The sequence below is a fragment of the Aptenodytes forsteri genome, unplaced genomic scaffold (assembly GCF_000699145.1).
Source record: "Aptenodytes forsteri isolate BGI_AS27 unplaced genomic scaffold, ASM69914v1 Scaffold237, whole genome shotgun sequence".
Classification (NCBI taxonomy): domain Eukaryota; kingdom Metazoa; phylum Chordata; class Aves; order Sphenisciformes; family Spheniscidae; genus Aptenodytes; species Aptenodytes forsteri.
This window is the reverse complement of record NW_008794451.1, coordinates 36213-56361: the sequence shown is the minus strand read 5'-3', so window position 1 is coordinate 56361 and position 20149 is coordinate 36213. Positions and strand designations below refer to the sequence as shown.

Here is a 20149-nt window from a genome sequence, read left to right as displayed (position 1 = left end):
AACCCCCCCCCCCTCCCCCCGGCACCGCCGCCCCCCCCGCCGCAGGTTACACTGGGTCCCCTTGGCGCAGTGATGCAGGAGGCAGGAGGTTGGGTTGGTGTGTGGTGGTATTTTTGTGGTGTGCACCTTAGTAGCTGTATCGCAGAAAATAATGTGTAATGGTGTGTGTACTCAAGGTGTGTGGTCCAGATTCACCAAAGGAGAGGCAGTAACACCAGTGAAGTGGTTTCAATGCTGTTCTTAATTTTGCCTTCCTTTATGACCAGTTGGAATTCATCTTATGTAAGATTACATATTTTTCAAGCACTCATGAAATGAATTAGGAGGTACACGCCTGGGCAGTGCTGGAGAGAACGAGAGCGTGGTACTTTATTTGGTGCCTTTTCCTTTCCAGCAGAGGAGCAGCAGCTATGATCTTGTACCTGATGCTTTTGTTGCTTTGATGGTTACTCTGTTGTTGTCAGATGCGTGTTCTTAGGGTTGCCGGGCATATACACTTTTTATCACTGGCATGACTGACAGTACAAAGTGTTTGACTGAAGACATTTTCTCTCGAACTAGAGAAAGGGGCATTCTTAGAGCATTGTTTTGTGCCGCAGATTTTGCCAAACATAAACACGCTCCGCTCTGGCTACATGGTTGCAGGGAAGGGTTGCGATTACTCTGATTGGAACATCTCAGTTCCAGGTTGTTCACACAAAGGCTCCTTATCTCTTATCTCCAGGTGTAAGGCTGCCTGATTCGGTTGCACTTAGGTTATTACACTACCTTACACGATGTTAGACAGTTTGTAAAGCACAGCGGGGCAGGTTTGTAGAGTAAGAGAGGGCTGAGTACTCAACACCTGTGTTGTACGTGTTGCGGTAGGAGGGTACGTCGGACTAGTACTTAAGACTTGTGGACTGAACGCACGTAACATATCTCAATGCACTGCAGTGTAACCACTTATTAATGTCCTTCCCTCCTTCTTCCACCTCAGGAGTATTTTTGCTACTTTATAGTTGCAACCATCCTTAAAAATAGCTATAGAGGTGATGATCTAAATGTGACTAAATCACTTCTTTTTTTTTTTTTATATAGATAAGACCAAACCTGTGGTAAGTGAGCATTAGCAACAAGAAAGCAAGGAAGTTTAACCCTAGTGATCTAAATGTCACTTCTGTTTGTTTCTGCCAGTGCAATGGAAACATCTGATCAGGTTGCTTACAGCTGGATGACATGTCAGAGGGCAGCAGTCACCCGCTTGCATGCCTCTCAAATCGCCAGCAGTTTAGCTGTGCAGAACAGCCACTGCTTTCATTCTGCTGGTTTGGTTTGTGCCCGTGATCTCCGAGTAGCTGCCCAGAACTGGACAAGGGCAGCACAGGGGCAGATTGCTGTTGAGCTTGTGTTTGCTGTAGGTGAACAGGACGGAGGTGCTTTTGACCCCTGGTGCTTGGAGGGACATGGATGGTTCGTGTCTCCTGCCTCACCCTCTGTAAGACCTTGGGGGGTCACGAGCCAGCAACTTGACAGGAATCTGGGGACTGTGAGAATGAACCTGATTTTCTGTATCAGCCTGAGCCAAACAGCTAAGATGGTTGCTTACGGTTTGTGCAGAGCTGGATAAATTTTTAACCCAAAACTAAAATAAGGGTTGTGGGTGGAAAGGGAAAGGAACTGTGGGAAGCGAAGATAATTATAGCCACTTTCTGTACCTATAAAGACTGTTAATTTACCTCCTTGAGAGATTAGGATGAAAAAATAGCAGAAATATCTGTATGGTATGTCTGTATTTATTGAAGAGGGCTTGGGAAGGAAAAATAGCACAGCGCTAAGGTACTTCCATAGCTCACCTTTTACATATCGATATGGTTACTTTTGAAAATTAGGGTCTTTTCTAGCAGTAGGGGTGAATGGCCGAGGGGGGTCTGTATTTATTTCCTACAGTTGTTCAAAAGGCTTATTTTTTTTTTCTGTGTTGGAAATACTGGAATCTGGAAAGAAAAGCTAGGTATGACTTGCATAAACCTTGTAATAAAAGAAAGACTCTAGTATTACCTAACTGAAACTTTAAATTGTGTAGTATTTGAGGTTGGAAGGCACCTCTGAACATCTCTAATCCAACTACCCACTCTCTTCCCCCAAACAGGGTCAGCCGGAGCAGTTCGTTTCAGGGCTGTGTCCAGTCAGGTTTGGGGGATGGAGATTCCACAGCCTCACTGGGCAGCCTGTCTCCAGGGGTTGGTTTTGTTCAAGGTTTAAGTAGAATTTCCTGTATTTCAGTGTGCGCCTCCAGTCCTGTCACCGACACCTCCGAGAGAGGTCTGGCTGTGTCGTCTTTACTCCCTCCCATCAGACATTTACACGCATTGATAAGATCCCCCTGAGCCTTCCTCAGCAGCAGCTGAGGACCTTAGCCTGCGCGTGTTGCTCAGTATAAATGCTGGGTCTAATCAAATCAGTGCCGCTCTGCTAGTAACTCACCTTCACACAAAGCTGGGAAAGTAGATATTAAGGCAGCACTTCTAAGCTTAAGGGAATGCAAATGAGATATCTGAGTTATTCATACTACCTTCATATGAAAATAATCAGTGCACCGTTTCCTCAATTTGCAAATGATGAACTGTGGCATCTTGTTCGACAGGGTAGCATTTACAGAGTATATGAGATGAGCAGGTTGTCCCACCCAGGCTCTTTTTGTTCTCCTCAAAAGCTACCTCTGAGTATACTGAATCGCCAAAGAATTTGAAGTTCCTTATTTCGAATCTTTTTTCCAGATCTCTTCCTACATTGGAAGCACGCTGCAGCTAATAGGCCTGCTCTCAGTATTTGGGAAGCGATCAGTGCTGTTCCTGAGATTCATTTCTGGTGTTCGTTATTTCAGTTTTTCTTTTCTGATTTAGAGCTATCAAAGTTTTGTACGTAGCCATGGTGCCTTTTAGTAACAGAAGTACTACAAAGCTGTTTGATAGACCAGGTAATCAGGCTTTGGGATAGCCGAGTGTGAACACTACCATGTTTTGAAATTACAAAAACTTGATTCCCGTGCAGCATTGTGTGGGCTTAAGCATTTTTCTCAAGGAAAAGGCACTAATTCTCCAAAGAAAAGTCTGTTTCTGCTTTCAGTAGCATCCTTGTTTCCCAGCCTGGCAGTGTAAGTGGTTTGTTTTTTAATCTGAGATGGGAGCGCACTTGTATTCTGCGGAGGATTAAAACCCTTCAGGACGTTAGCAGCAAAGGGTTAGGAAAGGAATTTCACCCAGTACCAGCTAGCTTGAGTAGCTGTATTCCGTCCTGTTGAGTCCTGTTTCATTTCTTGATGCTTCTGTTCATAGCGTTCAGATGCATTTCTCAGGACTGTGATAGGTTGTTAGGTGTCTTCATCATCTCTTTTTTCTCTTGTTTTAGCCTCAAGGAATAGGTTCACCTAGTGTCTACCATGCTGTTATAGTGATCTTCTTGGAGTTTTTTGCTTGGGGACTCTTGACAGCGCCCACTCTGGTGGTAAGTGATATATGCTTAAGCTTTTTCTTGCTGTATGGGAGATGGGGCAATTACTGCAAAGGCACTGGATATCTTCTGAATTAAATGAAAATTATATGTCATCGAGCTGCTCTGTTGTGCGAGTGAAAAGTTTTGTATTTTTACCTGGAATCAGGAATTAAAAAATGATTTCATTAAAGCAGTGTAATGCTGCAGCATAGCTGTTTATGTTCAAGTCTGCTAACGCTCAAGCTTACATGTAAATATTTTCTGACTTGAAACCAGTAAGACAGTAGTGAAATTATCTTTCCTTTCAAGATGCTACAAAAAGTTGGCACGTTACAAATGTAAGGACAAAAATACACTTGAAACTTGGTAAGATTATGCAAGCACGTGTGTGTGTGTAGGTAAGGAGATGTTTGCTGACCTGGCTTTGCTTTAAACGGAAGCTTCAGAGCACAGACCCTGTTACACCGGTCAAACCTTCCCTGTGATTAGCGAGACAGTCATACCAACGTGTTTGTACCAACTTATTTTCTAATGTAGTTGGTTGCCTTCCGTTTGGGTTTAATCTTGGAGAGTGACACATGCTTACAAATTAAAAGGAGCGAAGGCTTAAAGATCTCTGGGCAAATTCCACCTAAAATGCAGTCTCCGTGCGGCTCTGTAAGCTGATGTTAACCATGAACAGTCTCTTGGATATAAACTGCACGTCGGTCACTGAACGGAATCCATCTCGCGTGACACAAGTCAGACTGAGAGAGGTGCCTGTTTTAACCTGCCAGGCTCTGGTCACCGAATTGAGAGGCGCTTCAGAATGATGATGCCTCTCCTCTCTCTGCCCAGCCCCCCGCGGATGACACAGTAACACGTGGAGAGTCTGGTCTGAGATCAAAATTTTCGAGGTTCTCTGTGGTCTATTTAGATTTCAGACGCTGACGTTGGATGACGTGAATCCTTCCCAAAGTGTTGAGAGAACTGAGGCCTCTATCAAGTAAAGCTAAAATCTCACAGTACCTTCCCTGTGAATTAAAGATTAAATCGATTATTTGTGGTGTGTCTTTTTTTTCTTTCCCTGTATTCTGTGAAAATATAAAACTGCTGTGGGTGTGCCACTGTAGAAGTTGGATGCATCATGAGCAGTATTTATAGTTAATATTGTCTAAATGACAGTGTTTGTATTTCTTCTCCAGGTTTTGCATGAAACCTTCCCAAAACATACATTTCTAATGAATGGTCTGATTCAAGGCGTAAAGGTAAGGTGACAGAAGTTAATCGCAAGTACAATTTAAAGTGAATGGTGGGAGGAATACAGGGATGACCGCCAATTGAGAGAAACATTCAAGGGGTTTTTCAATGTAGCTTTCACGGTGTGAATAAAACAGGGGAATAAATTATTGCTAAAAAAGCAAATATGCATCATTTTACTTTTAGTAAGATATTGCTTGATCTGTACCTGCTGTTTGGGTTCAGCAAATAAAAAGGTAGTTGACTCATCCCAAATGACACACATGGTGTTAAAATTTGAGAATTTTTTACTTGGAGCTTGTTGCTCCAGTAGGATATTTTCAATGACTTGCATTTATGTGAATTCTAAATATATAAAGGTATAAAACACAGTTCATAGAACTGCTAGTATGACTGGATCATCTGCATTTTGAATTTTGCGTAGCTCTGAGGTAGTAAATCTCAAATTTTATGTAACCAGACATGGGATAGATGGTCGGTGGTGCTTGACCATATTGTCTTTGATGCACTGCACTGTAGTCGTCAACCTCAATAAAAACAGAGCCCAGCCTGCTATCAGGTTGTGGTGTGGTCGGCCGTCACGATTCTAACCGCTTAGCTCTAACTTAAAATGTTTTGTTTCGTTTAGGGCTTATTGTCGTTCCTCAGTGCCCCGCTCATAGGTGCCCTCTCTGATGTGTGGGGACGAAAGTCCTTCTTGCTGCTAACAGTATTTTTCACCTGTGCACCAATACCACTAATGAAGATCAGCCCATGGTTAGTAAATTCTTTCACACTGGATTTGCCGTTTCTTGTCAGGGTTGCTCCACAATGCTTATGTTTGTGGCGTCGCTGATAAAATACTGTTTGTGCTCCATGGAAGGTTGAGGCTTTTGTATTACTTCGGTGCAAAGTTGGGAGAACAGAGTCAAACTGAAGTAGCTGCCGTGCGGCCAAATGCCTTGGTCAGAATTTTAAGAGCTGCTGGTTTTGAGCTCTGTGCTGTAGGCCCAACTTCCTACTTCAGCACCGTTTGCAGAAGACAGTAGAATGCTATCCAGGAAACTGTGCAGGTCTTTATCGTGGCTGTATTACTCAAATACTAACCAACTATACAGAAATGAAAAACCTTACCTAATGCTGGCTAGCGCATGAAGTAACCATTTGTAACCTAAAATGTGGCTGCAATTTTATACTTTTGTTTCTCAAGTTTTAAAATCCACCAACTTTCACGCTGTGTGCGAGTTAGTAAGCTCTTAACTGGCACGTACGTTCCCCAGGTAGAGCATGAGTCAGAACTCTCAGTGGTGGTGGACTACCCACGTGCTGTACCTGAGGGTGTAGCTGAAGTGACACAGAGCGCACTGACGCAGGGCAGAGCCAGCTGTTCAGGTAGCTCCGTGAGCCTTTTCAGTTTTCTCTCCGGTCACGCAGGCTGTTTGTGGATTCTTCATCCCTTTTCTGGGAAGTAGCTTGTTCCTAAGCGTAGATTAATGTTTCAAATGACGAGCGCTAGTGTCTGTAGCATGAAGATAAGGCTAACGTTGAGACCTCTCGATGACGAGATTCTCAAAATACTGAAGTTCCTAACTTGCTTTGGGTCATAGGCATCCAGCCGAAGTGAGCCCAACACCTCATTTCCTAGAAGTACTTAAATCGCAGCAGCTTTCTGTAGATGTTACAAAATTATGCTGTTCATCTTTACTCAGTGCGCTAAGGAGGAATTGCACAACTGTATCGAGGCGCAGTCACAGTGGCTTCATCCAAGTTTATCTTAATACTGGTCAGGAAAAGTTGGACAAGATGATTGACTGTTGAACTGTACTTGGACTGTAAATAGAGACTTTTTGTTCCTGTTTAGCTGTTCTAATTGTTTTATAATGTTCGTAGGTGGTACTTCGCTGTTATCTCAGTCTCTGGAGTTTTTGCGGTGACATTTTCTGTGGTTTTTGCATATGTAGCAGACATAACCCAAGAACATGAAAGAAGCATGGCCTATGGTTTGGTATGTATTTTTTTGGCTCTGCTCCTGTGGTATCCAGTACTAAACACTTCAGGCGGTAAAGCTTTGCAAAGTTGTATTTTTGTTTCTTCTCTGGCAAGCTGATTTTAGTCTGGAGTAAGGTTTTTCTGTTTAATTGCTCTTGTCATCCAGTCCCGTATCTCTTGAATATTCTGCTTCTAACTTAAACAAAATGTGACCATGTTAAAAGCTGTCTTGCAGATGTCTGTCTTAACAGTTATTGTCAGTGCTAATGATGTAATTTGAGGGGCTTTGATTATTCCTCCGTTGTTTCCCACGCTAGTACTACTCTGCCATCTTTTCATACTACTCTGCCATCTTTTCAAAAATCTAACCTGTTGTTTCCGGATAATTTTGGAACTGCCATATTGTATGGTACCTGACGACTCCCGCTCGTGTCTCCAATCCCGCTGCTGCGCTTCGGTTCAGAACAAATGCAGCTCAGTAACTTGTCTGTCTTCAGTTCTTACAACTCGCCGCCGTTTCTCCATTATCTCCCGCTAACCTGCCAGATCTCGGGAGCCTGCACAGCCCTCTGTACTGTGGATTAGCAGAACTATTTGTTGCGTTCAAGTTAGAGAATCCGTTATCGTATTCAGCGGGAAGAGCCGAAAGGAATGGATATAGAACTAAATAGTTTCTTTCTGCCTGTACGCATCAGGGATTGAGATACGCTGAGAAAGTTCCTTCAGTTTTAAAGTTAACGTCTTTCACAACCAGCTGCTTAACCGAAAACTACTTTCTGAAGACCCACTGTACTGAGTTGGATTAACCAGCATATTAAATTTAATATGCCCATGAGACGTGTGATTTTTTTTTTTTTTCCCCTCTCAACGGGCATTGTGTATTTCACTAATATGAAGATTAAATACAGCTCATCACTTCCCAGAGATATCAGCAGACTGTATAGTTAATTAAACCTAATTATGTCAGTACATGCAGGAGTGCTGTGAGCCTCACATTGCTGTCCAGTTATCAAAAACAAAAAAAATTGTTTTTCTTGAAGAATTTTGGCTGTCTGAAATACACAGCGGCTACCACACGGTCACAGGAAAAAGGTGACTTTTAATCACTATCTGATTAAAATGGTTGCACTTTTGAAAAATGAGGAAAAGTGGGTAATAATACTGCTGACTTGTATCACTGAGAAATCTTACCGGCTGTTATTTGTTCTAGGTTTCAGCAACTTTCGCGGCAAGTTTAGTTACCAGCCCTGCTATTGGTGCCTACCTCGGTCGAGTCTACGGAGACAGCTTGGTTGTGGTCCTGGCTACAGCAATAGCCTTGTTGGACATCTGTTTTATTCTTGTTGCTGTACCGGAATCGCTGCCAGAGAAGATGAGGCCGGCATCCTGGGGAGCACCCATTTCGTGGGAACAGGCTGACCCTTTTGCAGTAAGCTATTTAAATACGGAATATTTTGTTATTTGTAAATGCTGAGCTTTTGAGACAGGGAAGAGACTGAATTTACTACTTTTCAAGCTTGAAAAACCAAGCCCGTATTTTTTCACGTTTAACCTTGCGCCGCTGCTAATGCTTTTGCCAACCATCTTGCTAAACGTGCAGGGAACGTTTTGGTGGTACCACATAATGGCTCCATTAATTGACATGCTCTTCCGATTCTTGCTAGGTGTGCTTTTCTGAATATGAAGATTAAATGTTTTATAATACTTTTTTCTTGCCGTAGTCGCTGAAGAAAGTCGGCCAGGACTCAATTGTGCTGCTCATCTGCATCACAGTCTTTCTTTCCTACCTCCCAGAGGCAGGTCAATATTCCAGCTTCTTCCTATACCTCAGACAGGTAACTTAACGTTTGGATACGGAGTTGAACAAAAGTGAATTTACAGGGAAGTTTTCAGTATTGCTGAACTAACACAGAAAGTGTGGATAACTAGTCTAATTTAAAAGCTTCCAGCAGCTGATTGAAGTTCTCTTGCTGTTCGGTTTTTGTCTCTTTTTAGAGAGACAAGAAGAGAGGAGAGAGATGAGCGAGTTAGAAAACGAGTTCTCGTATTTTGTACTTACTTGCATTATTCTTGGACTGAGGGTCACTCTATGTTAAACTGTTTTGTTTATTTTTTGTGGGAACCATTTACTTGTTTTCTATTTATGCCCCTTTATTTTTGCATACTTGCTCGATTTAAAAAAAAAAAAAAAAAAACCAAAAAAAACACCACCCAACTTTTTTTCTAAGTTAGGGAGGAGTTGAACAATACCGCTCTTCTGCATTGTGTGTTCCCCCACTGATGTTTGTCACATCATGATACACGGTTTACGGTTAATAATCAAATTGCTTTTTTTTAATATAGATAATGGGATTTTCATCTGAAAGTGTTGCAGCATTTATAGCAGTCCTTGGGATCCTCTCCATTATTGCACAGGTGAGTTACACATTTCGTTGATTCGGTAACTTCGAGAGAGCTCAGCACTGTGGAGATCTTCCACCACGCAGCGGTTCCAGAAATGTGACTCGCCTTTTCTGTGCCTGTTTTTCTAAGTCTCTAACAACTGATTAGCACTCGGACTTCAACTTCGATGGCGAACCAGCTTGCCAACCAGGATTTGGTTCATTAATATCCAAAGTGTGTTGTGTTGGGGAAACTAAATCCTTTGTGCATCAAAGAAGGGGTGACAGTTTGTTTGTATTACTTGCTAAATGATTGCTGGTTTTTTGGTAGAGGCTCCTGAATACTTGGCAAATACTGCTTTTGGAGAATTTTACTTGGCTTTTTAAAATTAATTTATTTATTTATTTGCATGCATTTAACATTTAGAATAAAATGTTTTGAGGTTTTTTGTTGCTTTTTTAATTTATTAATCTATCTGCATGAATTTAACGTTTAGAATAAAATGGTATTTTTCTTTTTTTTTTTTTTCCTTTTCTCCCCTCTCTGTCAGACAATAGTTTTGAGTTTACTTATGCGGTCCATTGGAAATAAAAATACCATCCTACTGGGCCTAGGATTTCAGATACTACAACTTGCGTGGTACGGCTTTGGATCAGAACCATGGTATGTAAATGTCATTTTAATATCTGAACGACATGGTATTTTTCTGCATTTTATCCTTTATCCAAGGGAGATGCTTAAGTGTGCATACGTGTATCTATCGACACGTGTATATACACACGCTCCAAATGCAGGACGCCATCCGTGCGGAGCGGTTACTTCGAGTCTGTACTTTTTGCAGGATGATGTGGGCAGCCGGAGCTGTTGCGGCCATGTCCAGTATTACTTTCCCAGCTGTAAGCGCACTGGTCTCCCGAACTGCTGATGCCGACCAGCAGGGTAGGTTTTGTCCTGCTGCTTTGAATTCTAGCCAAAGAACACTGCGAGGACGGACATGTCAGGGTGTCGTCGTAGTGCTAGTCGGTCAGCCGGAGTCTTGGCACGGCGTAGCCTGTACGCCTGAGCACAGGGCACAAAATGTTAACATCCAAGTTACTTGGTGTGCTAGGTGCTAGTCGGTCAGCCGGAGTCTTGGCACGGCGTAGCCTGTACGCCTGAGCACAAAATGTTAACATCCAGGTTACTTGGAAGTTGTAATACATGTGTATTGTGTCACGCTGGCACAGAGGGGAATAGGTCCCAATGGTAGCAAAATATTTAGCAAACTCAGTAGGCTCTTTATTTTCCTCACTTTTGGCAGAAGTTGGCTTCGCTGGCCAAGCTGCGTACAGTGCTTTCTCTCCTGCGTCAGACAGCGAGAGCAAGCGTGTTGTGCCTATGTGCTGGTCTCTGACTGAGCACAGCATGGGAAGGACTGCCCCGTGCCTACAGGGAGATGGAAAAAACCCTTGGGTGTACTGCAGCGACCATTTTCTGCAGCCCTTGTTTATTGCCACCCATAGCGCAAGGCCAGTTAGAGAAGCTTTCCTGCTTGCATCGGTTTGAAGGTGAAGTGAAGAAAGTCTTGCTGATCTGCTCATAAGCCATTAAAAGTAGTGAATTAGAGATGTCTAAATACAGCTAGATAGCAGTGTATTTCACTTTTCCCAGGTGTTGTTCAAGGGATGATAACAGGAATTCGAGGACTGTGTAATGGTTTGGGACCAGCACTTTATGGTTTTATATTCTATATATTTCACGTTGAACTGAATGAACTCCCCATGCCCGAATCGCCCTCAGGAGGTAGTGTGGTCACACAGTACCATTTACAACAGGTATTCTTCTTTTACTTATTAATTCCAAAAAAAAGAAATTAGGAAGGGGTCATGTGCCCCCCCGGGCCTTGAGTGCGATGCTGTATTACATTTTGTTATGCTAACTGTAAACAAAGGGTCTGGAATCACTCTTGGGGAGGGTCGGTTTGTTTTTAACCAGATGGCATGGTTTAGTGTAACTTTCAAAGAGATACAGCTGACAACCCTTGTAAAGAGAAGAAATTGAGGGAAGGATGGACTAATAACTACGGCTCCCCCCTCTTCCCTTGTCTCCCTGATGCTGTATTTACCTTTCATATGCTGTACGTTTTTGTTGTCCTTTAGTCTTTTAACCAAGCCCTCTGTATTTTTTTTAGTTCCTAATAGATATTAATTTGTTGAGGAAACTCAGCAGCAAGAACTTGCACTAGAAAAGGAAGTTGGCGCGCATTAATAAGAACCACCATACGCTCCCTATCCAAAGTCTTAGGATGTAACGTTCTTCCCACACTTCTTCTCAAAGACTCCACACGGGGACAAATACTGTATTGGCTAGTGTAGCAAGAACAAGTGCTTCCTGCTCTTGAAATTTGTGTAATTAGCAATTGTAGTCTGGTAACATGTGTCTAACGGTTCACTAACGCTGTGTGGTGTCACTGTTGTTGTTTTCAGAATTCTATAATCCCTGGACCCCCGTTCTTATTTGGAGCCTGCTCTGTGCTGTTGGCACTACTCGTTGCCTTGTTTATTCCTGAACACACGAACCTAAATGTACGCTCCAGCAACTGGAAGAAACACTGTGGCAGCCATGGCCATCCCCACAGTCCACAAGCTCCTGGGGAAGCTAAAGAACCATTATTGCAAGATACAAATGTATGACAACAATCCAGGAAGATCTTTGAGACTTTTTTTTTCATCAGCAGTTTGGGATACACATTCCAATTCCATCAGAAAAAACGTAACCTCTTAAGGTAATCTTAAGAAGTATCTTTCTGCATGAAATTTGTAGGAATTAAAAAACAAAAAGGAAGTTTCTCCAAAGATGTTGCCATTGAATTAATCATTTGCTTTTAAAAACAAACTGTTACATACTTGTCTCTTGCCATGAAATACTGTTACTACTAAACTTTACCTTCTAGTTCAGAGACAAAGAAGAGTTGAGGCATGATGAGCATGTGTCCTTCTGTTTCCTCAAGGTGGTGAGCTTTAATTCTAGTCATGCTAAGTCTCAATGAGACATACTAGCGTCCACGTGGACCCATTCATTTTAACGTTGTAAAATCTTGGGTCAGACGATTCGAAGCCTTAATGTAAATGTACTCAAGTAGGGAGAAGGTGAACTGGTATCCTTTACTTCAAAAGTCATATGGCAGGTTTTTTTTTTTTAAGTTGTTTGTATTACTATAAAAATCACTTGAGCACGCTTGCTGAACAGTAAAAGTTATTTTTATGTAAGTGCATTTACTCTTTCTATTTTTGAATAAACGGTAGCATCAAACACTTGTTTAAATATTAAGTGGGTGGTTTGAGCCTCCAAATTTTAATATTGGCTCTAAAACTCTGCTTTCCTAAGTACCGTTTATTATACCACTATATTTCCGATGTTCGCGTAATCATAAAGGACCTCAAAACTTGAATACACAGACTGAAATATAAGCTGATAGCCTTGACTATGTCCGTGTGCTATATCGTGGCCTTTGAGGACTGTCACAATAACCCTTTTGCATTACAGAGCTAATGTTTTAGTCCTAAATTTTCAGGACCCTTAGTACAGAAGAGAGCTTTATACAATTACTGATGTGAATTTCTCTAAAAGTGTCTATTTTTGTGTCCGGTTGTATTATTTAAGTGTTCCTTTGTATAAATTTGTGTACAAAGTATTGTATAGGTTTAAAATGTTTTCATCTTGTGGTTATTGCTTAATGCTTTTTTACCTTTGGACATTCACCATGGTTGACCAAGAGTGGGGGGAAAAAAATATGTAAATACACTGTTAATAAAGTTGAATATTTTAATGAATTTTTAAATAATTGTTACTGTCTCTTAAAACCTTAATTGAAGTTCTGCAGTGTAGGTGTGTTATACTTCAGCGGGTGGGGAAAAAAAGGCTGGCGTACAGGTCCAGCACTGTTTTACCCGTTGGATAAGGCTGCCTTGAGCATGTTGATACTCTCCCCTTGGCTCAGCAGCACAGGCTGGCTGCAGCCGGCTGCTTGGTTCCTGGGGGTCTAACAGAGCAGGGTTACGTGGCTGCAGCCGGCTGCTTGGTTCCTGGGGAGCAGGGTTACAATAGAGACAGGCTACAAGAAAGGGGTCCGTAACAGAGACGGTCACCCTTCAGTACCCTGCAGGTTCTGCCTCCCCTGTGCTGCTGTGTTGTCACTCTTCCCAGGCCCACTACAGTTCTGTTTGTTTCATTTTAGAGTTGAATAGGACTGGGACTACCTCATTTTAATTACCAGCTTCCTGGTTGATAGCAGCTTACATCTACTTCCAAGAGAAAAAGACCAAATTCACATTAATTTACACCTCCTAAAACTTAACTAGAAATAGTAGCGTAAGCACAGACCTTAGAACAGGGGGTGGCTGCCATCTGGGGATTGTACATGCATCGTAGTGCTGGTTCCATAGCACTGCCTTGCGTGGGGAAATGAATAAGCTGGGAAGAAAGCTCCAGAACAAGGTAAGGTGAATAAAACAGTACCCTTCCAGCACTTACCTCATCTCAGCATTTCAGTACAGTGGAGACATTGGTTTAGTAGTCTTCAAACATTACTAATCAGAGCTTTTGATAAAAACCATTTAATATTTTCCACTGAAACTTACACATGCCAAAACAAGTGAACATAGGTTAACATGGTGCTGATTTACAAACAAATACACACATTTTGCACTGCAAAACAATCCGCTTCCTTAAATATACAATCCTCTGGCTGCACTTAAAGATATCTTTAACAACAAAAGTATGTAAATAGTCATTAAAAAAAAAGTGTAACATTTTGTACATTGCAAATACTTGCATGCCACCAAATGAAAGGTGGCACAGAATGAATTTGTTAGTGATTCTAGCATTTGAGCCCAGGTAGTAGAACAAGCTGAACAGACTCAGCCCACTTGAACATTAGGAGTATCTTACATTTCTGTACAGTTGTAAAGTATGATTAGTAAAAATAAAGTAGCTTTCAGGTGTTGTGATACTTTCAATAGTTAACTGTTCAGATACTTCATCTTATAATGTCTTTTGCATGGTAGCCTGCGGAATATGATACTGACAGATTAATAGGAAAGTTAGGGTAGCCAAGAGTAAGAGTTTTAAATTATAATTTTATATCTTCAGTGAAATAATTTAGCATCTTTAATATTAAATATATTTGTAAGTCTATATGCAAGTCAAATAAGCTGGTTCCAAAATTAAGCAGGTTTTTAATATTAAAACTGTAAGGGAGGATTAATGAGGCAGTCATGCTAACTTACGAGCTTGACCACTATTAAAATTGACAGCATCACCCTGGTCTCCAGCACTTTCTAGTTGCATCATCCTTTCTCTGAAAGGAGTCAAGAAAAGTAGTCGTAGAGAAGTGTTCTCTCCCAGGGAATGTGGGAGTCTACATTTCATCTGTTACAGAGCCACACTTGCCAAGTGCACTGACTTTTTTGTTACAGGAATTAAGTGGGTTTTTAGGAAGACTACAGGGCTCCAATATACTACGAGAAGATTCTGCGCAGCCCCAGTGGCTTAACTACGGCCTTGTTCCCACTCAGGCTGAGGCTGCTTAAAGCTTTATCTTTTCTTCAGGCGCAAGTATCCTGAAGAGTCATGCAAGTCAGTCAAGATACCTTTCTCAAAGCAAACAGATTCAGACTTAGAAAATCATGTCAGTTCACATGGATACTTCACTAATACGCCGTATTACAGGACATCCAAAACCCCCCCAAATGGTTAAAAGAGGACTCTTACTTTAAGAACCCTGTCTACTATCCAGGAAAATAAGCTGAGGCTGGCGTTACTGCAGCTTTTGGCGACGGTTGCGCTTTTTTTGGTAAGTACGGTTTCAGGTACTCTGTAGAACAGCAGAAACAAGATACTGTTCATAGAACCCTAACTATTAATACCCTTTAAGTACGTGTCAAATAAGGTCTTGGTTTACTATTTCCATACATACCTGAGTTAAGTGCATTTTGACTAAGGCCTCGTAAAGGAATGCTGTCATCTTTTTTCTTGAAATACTTCGATTCCAGCCCCAGGTTATCACCACTAGAAATAAAACGGCTAATGAAAACTTAAAACAAAGGTTGTTAATGCACTGCTACATACCTACCTACAAGTGTGGATACAGACTCATTCAGAAAAATCTGAACTTGAAGGAGAACTACTGCATTCCTGTGAACCTTATCCTTTAAAGATAAACCATCACCAAGTAGCTTAAGAACAGTCTAGAACTGATTTTTTGACTGACCCATCACCTGATAGCCTTCGACCTGTCACCAGGAGGGACAATGAACGTTTGTTCCTTGGGACCCGCTCCTGAAAGCATGGCTCCTCGCTTGTTATCTACAAACCATGCTTAGTGACCAATTAAGGCTGCCACAACTTTGAATTCACGGACATGTTGATGCAGAAAGGCCGATCACAGAACTAGCTTGGTACTGGAAATGTTTTGCTCAGTTCCAGACACACATAGAAGACAAACGGCTTTATAAAATAATAATTTGAAAACCCCACTAAAAATGCAATAGATGACACTTACTTCTCCTTATTTGCTGGATGACTAGTTGCAGTCGCTGTCTGAACATCTGAACATCGATTCATTTTAGAAAGCTGTGTGTTAAACTGAATCTGCAGAAACACAAGAGTTGCAGGTTAAAGAGAGCTACTCCAGATGTGATGGTCCACCGGTAAGTGTATTCAGAGAGTGAACTTTGCAGGGATTAACGTTTCTGTACCTTGCATAGCACTTCCGTGCAGCAAAGCATGCAAGAATAGGCAACCTAAAAACAAGCATTAGCTGTTACTAATAGTGATAATCTTCAAGACAGGGAGTTCAGGAGTACTGGGATATACAGTAAATATCTTACGCATTTTGAGAAATATTCAGAACATTAAGCTTTGATATTTTTATGCTATCACATTCTTAACCAAACAGAAAAGTCAAAGCACCTGCCTTTGGTACTGGACATTGTGAATTGACATTTTTGTTGTGTGCTTGTTCCAGAAAGTTCTGGAAGGCATACAGAGGAGAAATAGGATGATTGATTCCTGAGCTGGGAAAGGACGGTCGGTCAGGCTGTAAGAGAAATAGAATACATCCATAAAGGAGAAAAACAATTCTTGAAGTAATTGTTTGTAGAGATTCAAAATTCCAAAATTAACAGCTAACCACAATTACAAAGCTAACGCTCATTTGAGTCTTCCTGACAGGAAGAAAACATTACTGTTCCAAGATTCACGTTCTTAAAGAAAACTCGTAACTTTTTACAAGTTAGACAAGTGGACCACTCTTAGCTAATAATTATAAGCTCATAATAAGCTACACACCCTGTAAAGGACTAATACATTAAATGTATCTAGCTAAAAATCAGAGACCTCTTTGCATGAATATGCCCTTTCACTACTGAGTAAGCAGCTCATCAATTGCTAGGTGACAAGAGACATCTGCACACACAGAGACAACAAAGAATAAGAACCAGTAAGCTATGGTATTTAACGACGATAGTACGTAATGTTTGTTACCCCTTATTTTCATGTTTCTAAATATGACTAATAAGAGTATTGAGAGTACACTTTCAGCCTATACAAGGATAATTAGTATGTGAGTTAACCTCACCACACAAAAATGCCGCCTTCCCCCCCCTTCACCCTGCACTTCATCTTTTCCAAGCTAATTTTGCATTGTTTTGTGTATTTTAATAAATAAGAGCTTAGAAAATTCCAACTTAGGCAGCCAGGGCATCAAGTAGCACCCAACAAGGTATTATGTTGTTAAAAAAAACCCCTAAACGAAACAAAACAACAAAACCCACGCTCACCTGAAACTACAGGGCTCAAAGAAGATGAAAGCACTTTTCTTTTTCCCCCCTTTAAGGCCATACATTTCAGGAAATAATGGCTACGTCATAACCAGCTTATTTATAGTTGTATCTTACCATGCCATGAGGTGAAACGGCAGTCCTACCACCACCATGTGTACTGGCAGAAGTCTCTAGCTTCTTTGCCATCTGAATTTCATTCAGCTGTTTGTTTAACCATGTGATTACTGAAGAGAGAAGAAAAAGCTTCTAAGAGGTAGGAAGTGAGCTTGACCTGTTTAAAACAGCAGGTAGCCCTTCCTCAAAAAAAGTGACCACGTGGGGGGGTATTCTTCCTCCTTAAGCTCAAGCGTCACTAGAAGTCCTAGTGTCATGAAAGGCCATTTTGTTCAAGCTTCCTCCACCCCTACATGCCATTCTGTTCCTTCCTCCAGAGTTCGCCCCCCACACGCACGCTACCCCGAGCAACCACAAGCACCAACTGCAAAGGAAGTCTTCTCTACTTGCGGCTCTAGGTTGTTGCGTACCCACTACAGACAGAAGCTTATTTTCCATAAAGGACAATAAATCGCAGCTCTTCACAAAAAAAAAAGAACACAAGTAAAGCAATATAGTTGCTTCCACTAATTTTCAGCAGCAGCTAGATCACTGTCATCTTTACAAGAAGTGAAATTGTATAAACCTACCGTTTTCATTGGTTTTCAGTAACTGCTTACTTTCTTCTAGTTTTTGTATTGTAGTTTCCAGCTGTTCTTGTAGCTTGCAAACCTGCAATATTCCCATAATAACTGTAACACTATCAGAAGCTACTACTAATTACAAACTAAAGAAAAAATATAAATAAATAAAAAAGGATCTATGAAGTTGTTCTAAAATTATTTAAGAAGTTTGAGCTCAGTTTTTTTTACAACAGCAATATGATAATTCTTGTAAAAGAAGCCCTACTTTTAGCTAGGTTTTCAACAAGATGACAGCCAGAAACCTTTCTGACCTTAATTTTTCTATGACTAAATAACGCAAGGACTCTAAGCACAGGAATATACTTAATGGAAGAAGTAGTTCGCTCGGTTCCTGTTCTTGCCTCCTTCACCAACTTTCACATGAATATGCCCTCTAAAGCATGTCAACTCATCCATTATATTGCTTTGTACTCTTAATATAATTTTAGTTTTCTTCCATATGTAGGGTGGCTCTTACAAATCAGTTTAACATGAAAGAAAATGAAAAGTTGATTACACATTTAAATAAACGTGTTAACTGAGAAAGAGTACATTCTATTCTACGGAAAGATTTAAGACCTTACTGCTGTAAATAAGTAAGTTAAAAAACAAAACCCAACACACTACGTACAATGGCATTTACAGGACAGAGGGTTAACCTCTCACAGTACCTCCTGCTCTTTCATTCGAAGAGACTGTCCCGTCTCCTGCAATTCCCTCTGCTCTTTTTGAAGTCTCTCTTCTTTTTCTGCCAATAGTTTTTCCTGTTGAATTGTTACTGTATTTTTCAATTTTAATTTACTCATTAGAGTTTTCAGGTCTCCTTGTAACTTCTTGATAATTTCATTAGCCTATTAAAAAAAAAAATAAATCGGATATTCTCAAAATAAAGAAACACCTAAAAATAAGGAAGACATTTCATAAGGATAATGGCATATTCAAGCAAACCTTAAGAAGTTCAGCTGACAGTGACTTGATTGTTGTCTCTAGTTTTTCAATATGACTTTGTTTTTTCTCCGTACTCTCTTCCAGTATCGCCTTTAAAAGAATATTAAAGATATTATAATAAAGATATGTGACAGACATCGCTTACGATTTCAGGTAGAGCCTCAATAATTCTTTGAGAACTAATCCTTACAAGAAATTCAGTCCTTGCTTTTCTGTCAAATTACATAGGATCTCAATTCATCCATTTTTTTTGTTTACAAAAAGTACCACTAACTTTACTCCAGCACCACAATACTAAAACAGTAGCGACTGTTGTAAAACTGAATCCAGCATACTTTTGATGCCATAATTTAGCATCTTTAACTACATTTGAAAGCTTACTCGCTGTATTCATAGAAACTGGTGAGCTGCTAATCTATAGAGACTGCAATTAAGAAGGTTCTATAGAGTTTTAGAGAAAATTATTTTGAAACTAGAAGGAACCTTTTGTTCTTGTGTCGCATCTAATACTTCTTTTGTTCTAATAACTAGCTGATCTTTATCTTTGATCTCTTGTTCCAGAACAGCAACCCGTGTCTGTAGCTGATTAACGAGCTTCTCTTTTTCATGGCATTCAGCATCCAGAGTAGTGTTCTCCCGACGCAGTGACAGCACCTCCTGCTTTGCTCTTTGACATTCCTAGAACATTGGGAAGGAATTTTATTTTATTTTCTTAAAGAAAATCTGTAATAGTAATTTAAACAGATATATCTAAATAGTAAGCATAACGTGGAATGAAGAGGAGCTGAACAAATTTAATATGCTGTATTTTCTATTACATGCATAGGCAGGCAGTGTTAATGCTCTAAAAATAGTAAATTTAGTTATGGAAATTAATAAGCCATACATCTTCTATTCCAGAAAGCTTTGCTTTCAGTTCCCTGACTGTGGAGTCTCCTTTGTATCTCCTTTCTGTTAGATCTTTATTGATGACCTCGAGTTCTGAGAGTCTGTTCTGCAACTGTTGAATACTTTTCTGATGCAAATTTTCTAATTCCTTTTTCTGTTGTTCATGCTGTTGTTGGTACTGAGCTTGTGCCTATGAGAAGCAAAGAAACTAAGCAGTTATTCAATGAATCTGAAAATTAAGCCAAGAAACTATTCACATATAAGAATATTGTTAATTCTTTTCTGTTGTCATACCTGGAGAGCTCTTTCCTTCTCATTTGTCAGCTCCTGTGTGTGTTTGTTTGTTAGAGCTGTAGTGTATGACGTCCATTCATTTTTCAGTTTGTCTAGTTCTCGGCTCTTCTCTGACAAGCTCTGTTTGGCAAAGCATGTAAAGTTTTAAAAATTTAAGCATTTCAGTCAATGCTGAATGATTCTTTACTGTTACTTCTTAAAAAGGACATGGTATTATTAAGAAAAGTCTAAATTTCAGCACAAGATGCCAAAATACCTGTTCATTCTGTAAACAGGAAAGTAAGGCACTGAGAAGCTAAAGAGCACCTTTCTGACACTGTGGATAAAATAATCTTCATTTCCAATTGTATTTTCTTTCAACTACTATTTAAGAGTGAAAAAACAGTCTGCTGATGTTCCCTACCCTTATAACGCAAA

General features: G+C 40.5%; 2 protein-coding genes across 2 annotated transcripts in view; one reads left to right on the top strand and one right to left on the bottom strand.

The window, feature by feature from the left end:
• Positions 1-1080: 1080 nt before the first annotated feature.
• Positions 1081-12875, top strand: MFSD14A (major facilitator superfamily domain containing 14A). The gene is made up of 12 exons (XM_009290439.2): positions 1081-1477; positions 3391-3486; positions 4659-4721; positions 5342-5469; positions 6583-6697; positions 7892-8110; positions 8403-8516; positions 9025-9096; positions 9614-9726; positions 9905-10002; positions 10714-10877; positions 11529-12875. The coding sequence occupies exons 1-12, from the start codon at positions 1151-1153 to the stop codon at positions 11733-11735; spliced, it is 1716 nt and encodes a 571-aa protein (XP_009288714.2). The 5' UTR covers positions 1081-1150; the 3' UTR covers positions 11736-12875.
• A 569-nt stretch (positions 12876-13444) lies between these two features.
• The window catches only part of SASS6 (SAS-6 centriolar assembly protein), a 15271-nt gene continuing 8566 nt past the window's right edge, over positions 13445-20149 (bottom strand). Inside the window, 11 exon segments of the mRNA XM_009290440.1 lie at positions 13445-14917; positions 15020-15111; positions 15605-15693; positions 16019-16141; positions 17001-17110; positions 17570-17651; positions 18274-18453; positions 18551-18640; positions 19034-19228; positions 19437-19628; positions 19733-19852. Of these exon segments, the coding sequence (XP_009288715.1) occupies positions 14832-14917; positions 15020-15111; positions 15605-15693; positions 16019-16141; positions 17001-17110; positions 17570-17651; positions 18274-18453; positions 18551-18640; positions 19034-19228; positions 19437-19628; positions 19733-19852 (1359 nt within the window). The 3' untranslated portion in view covers positions 13445-14831.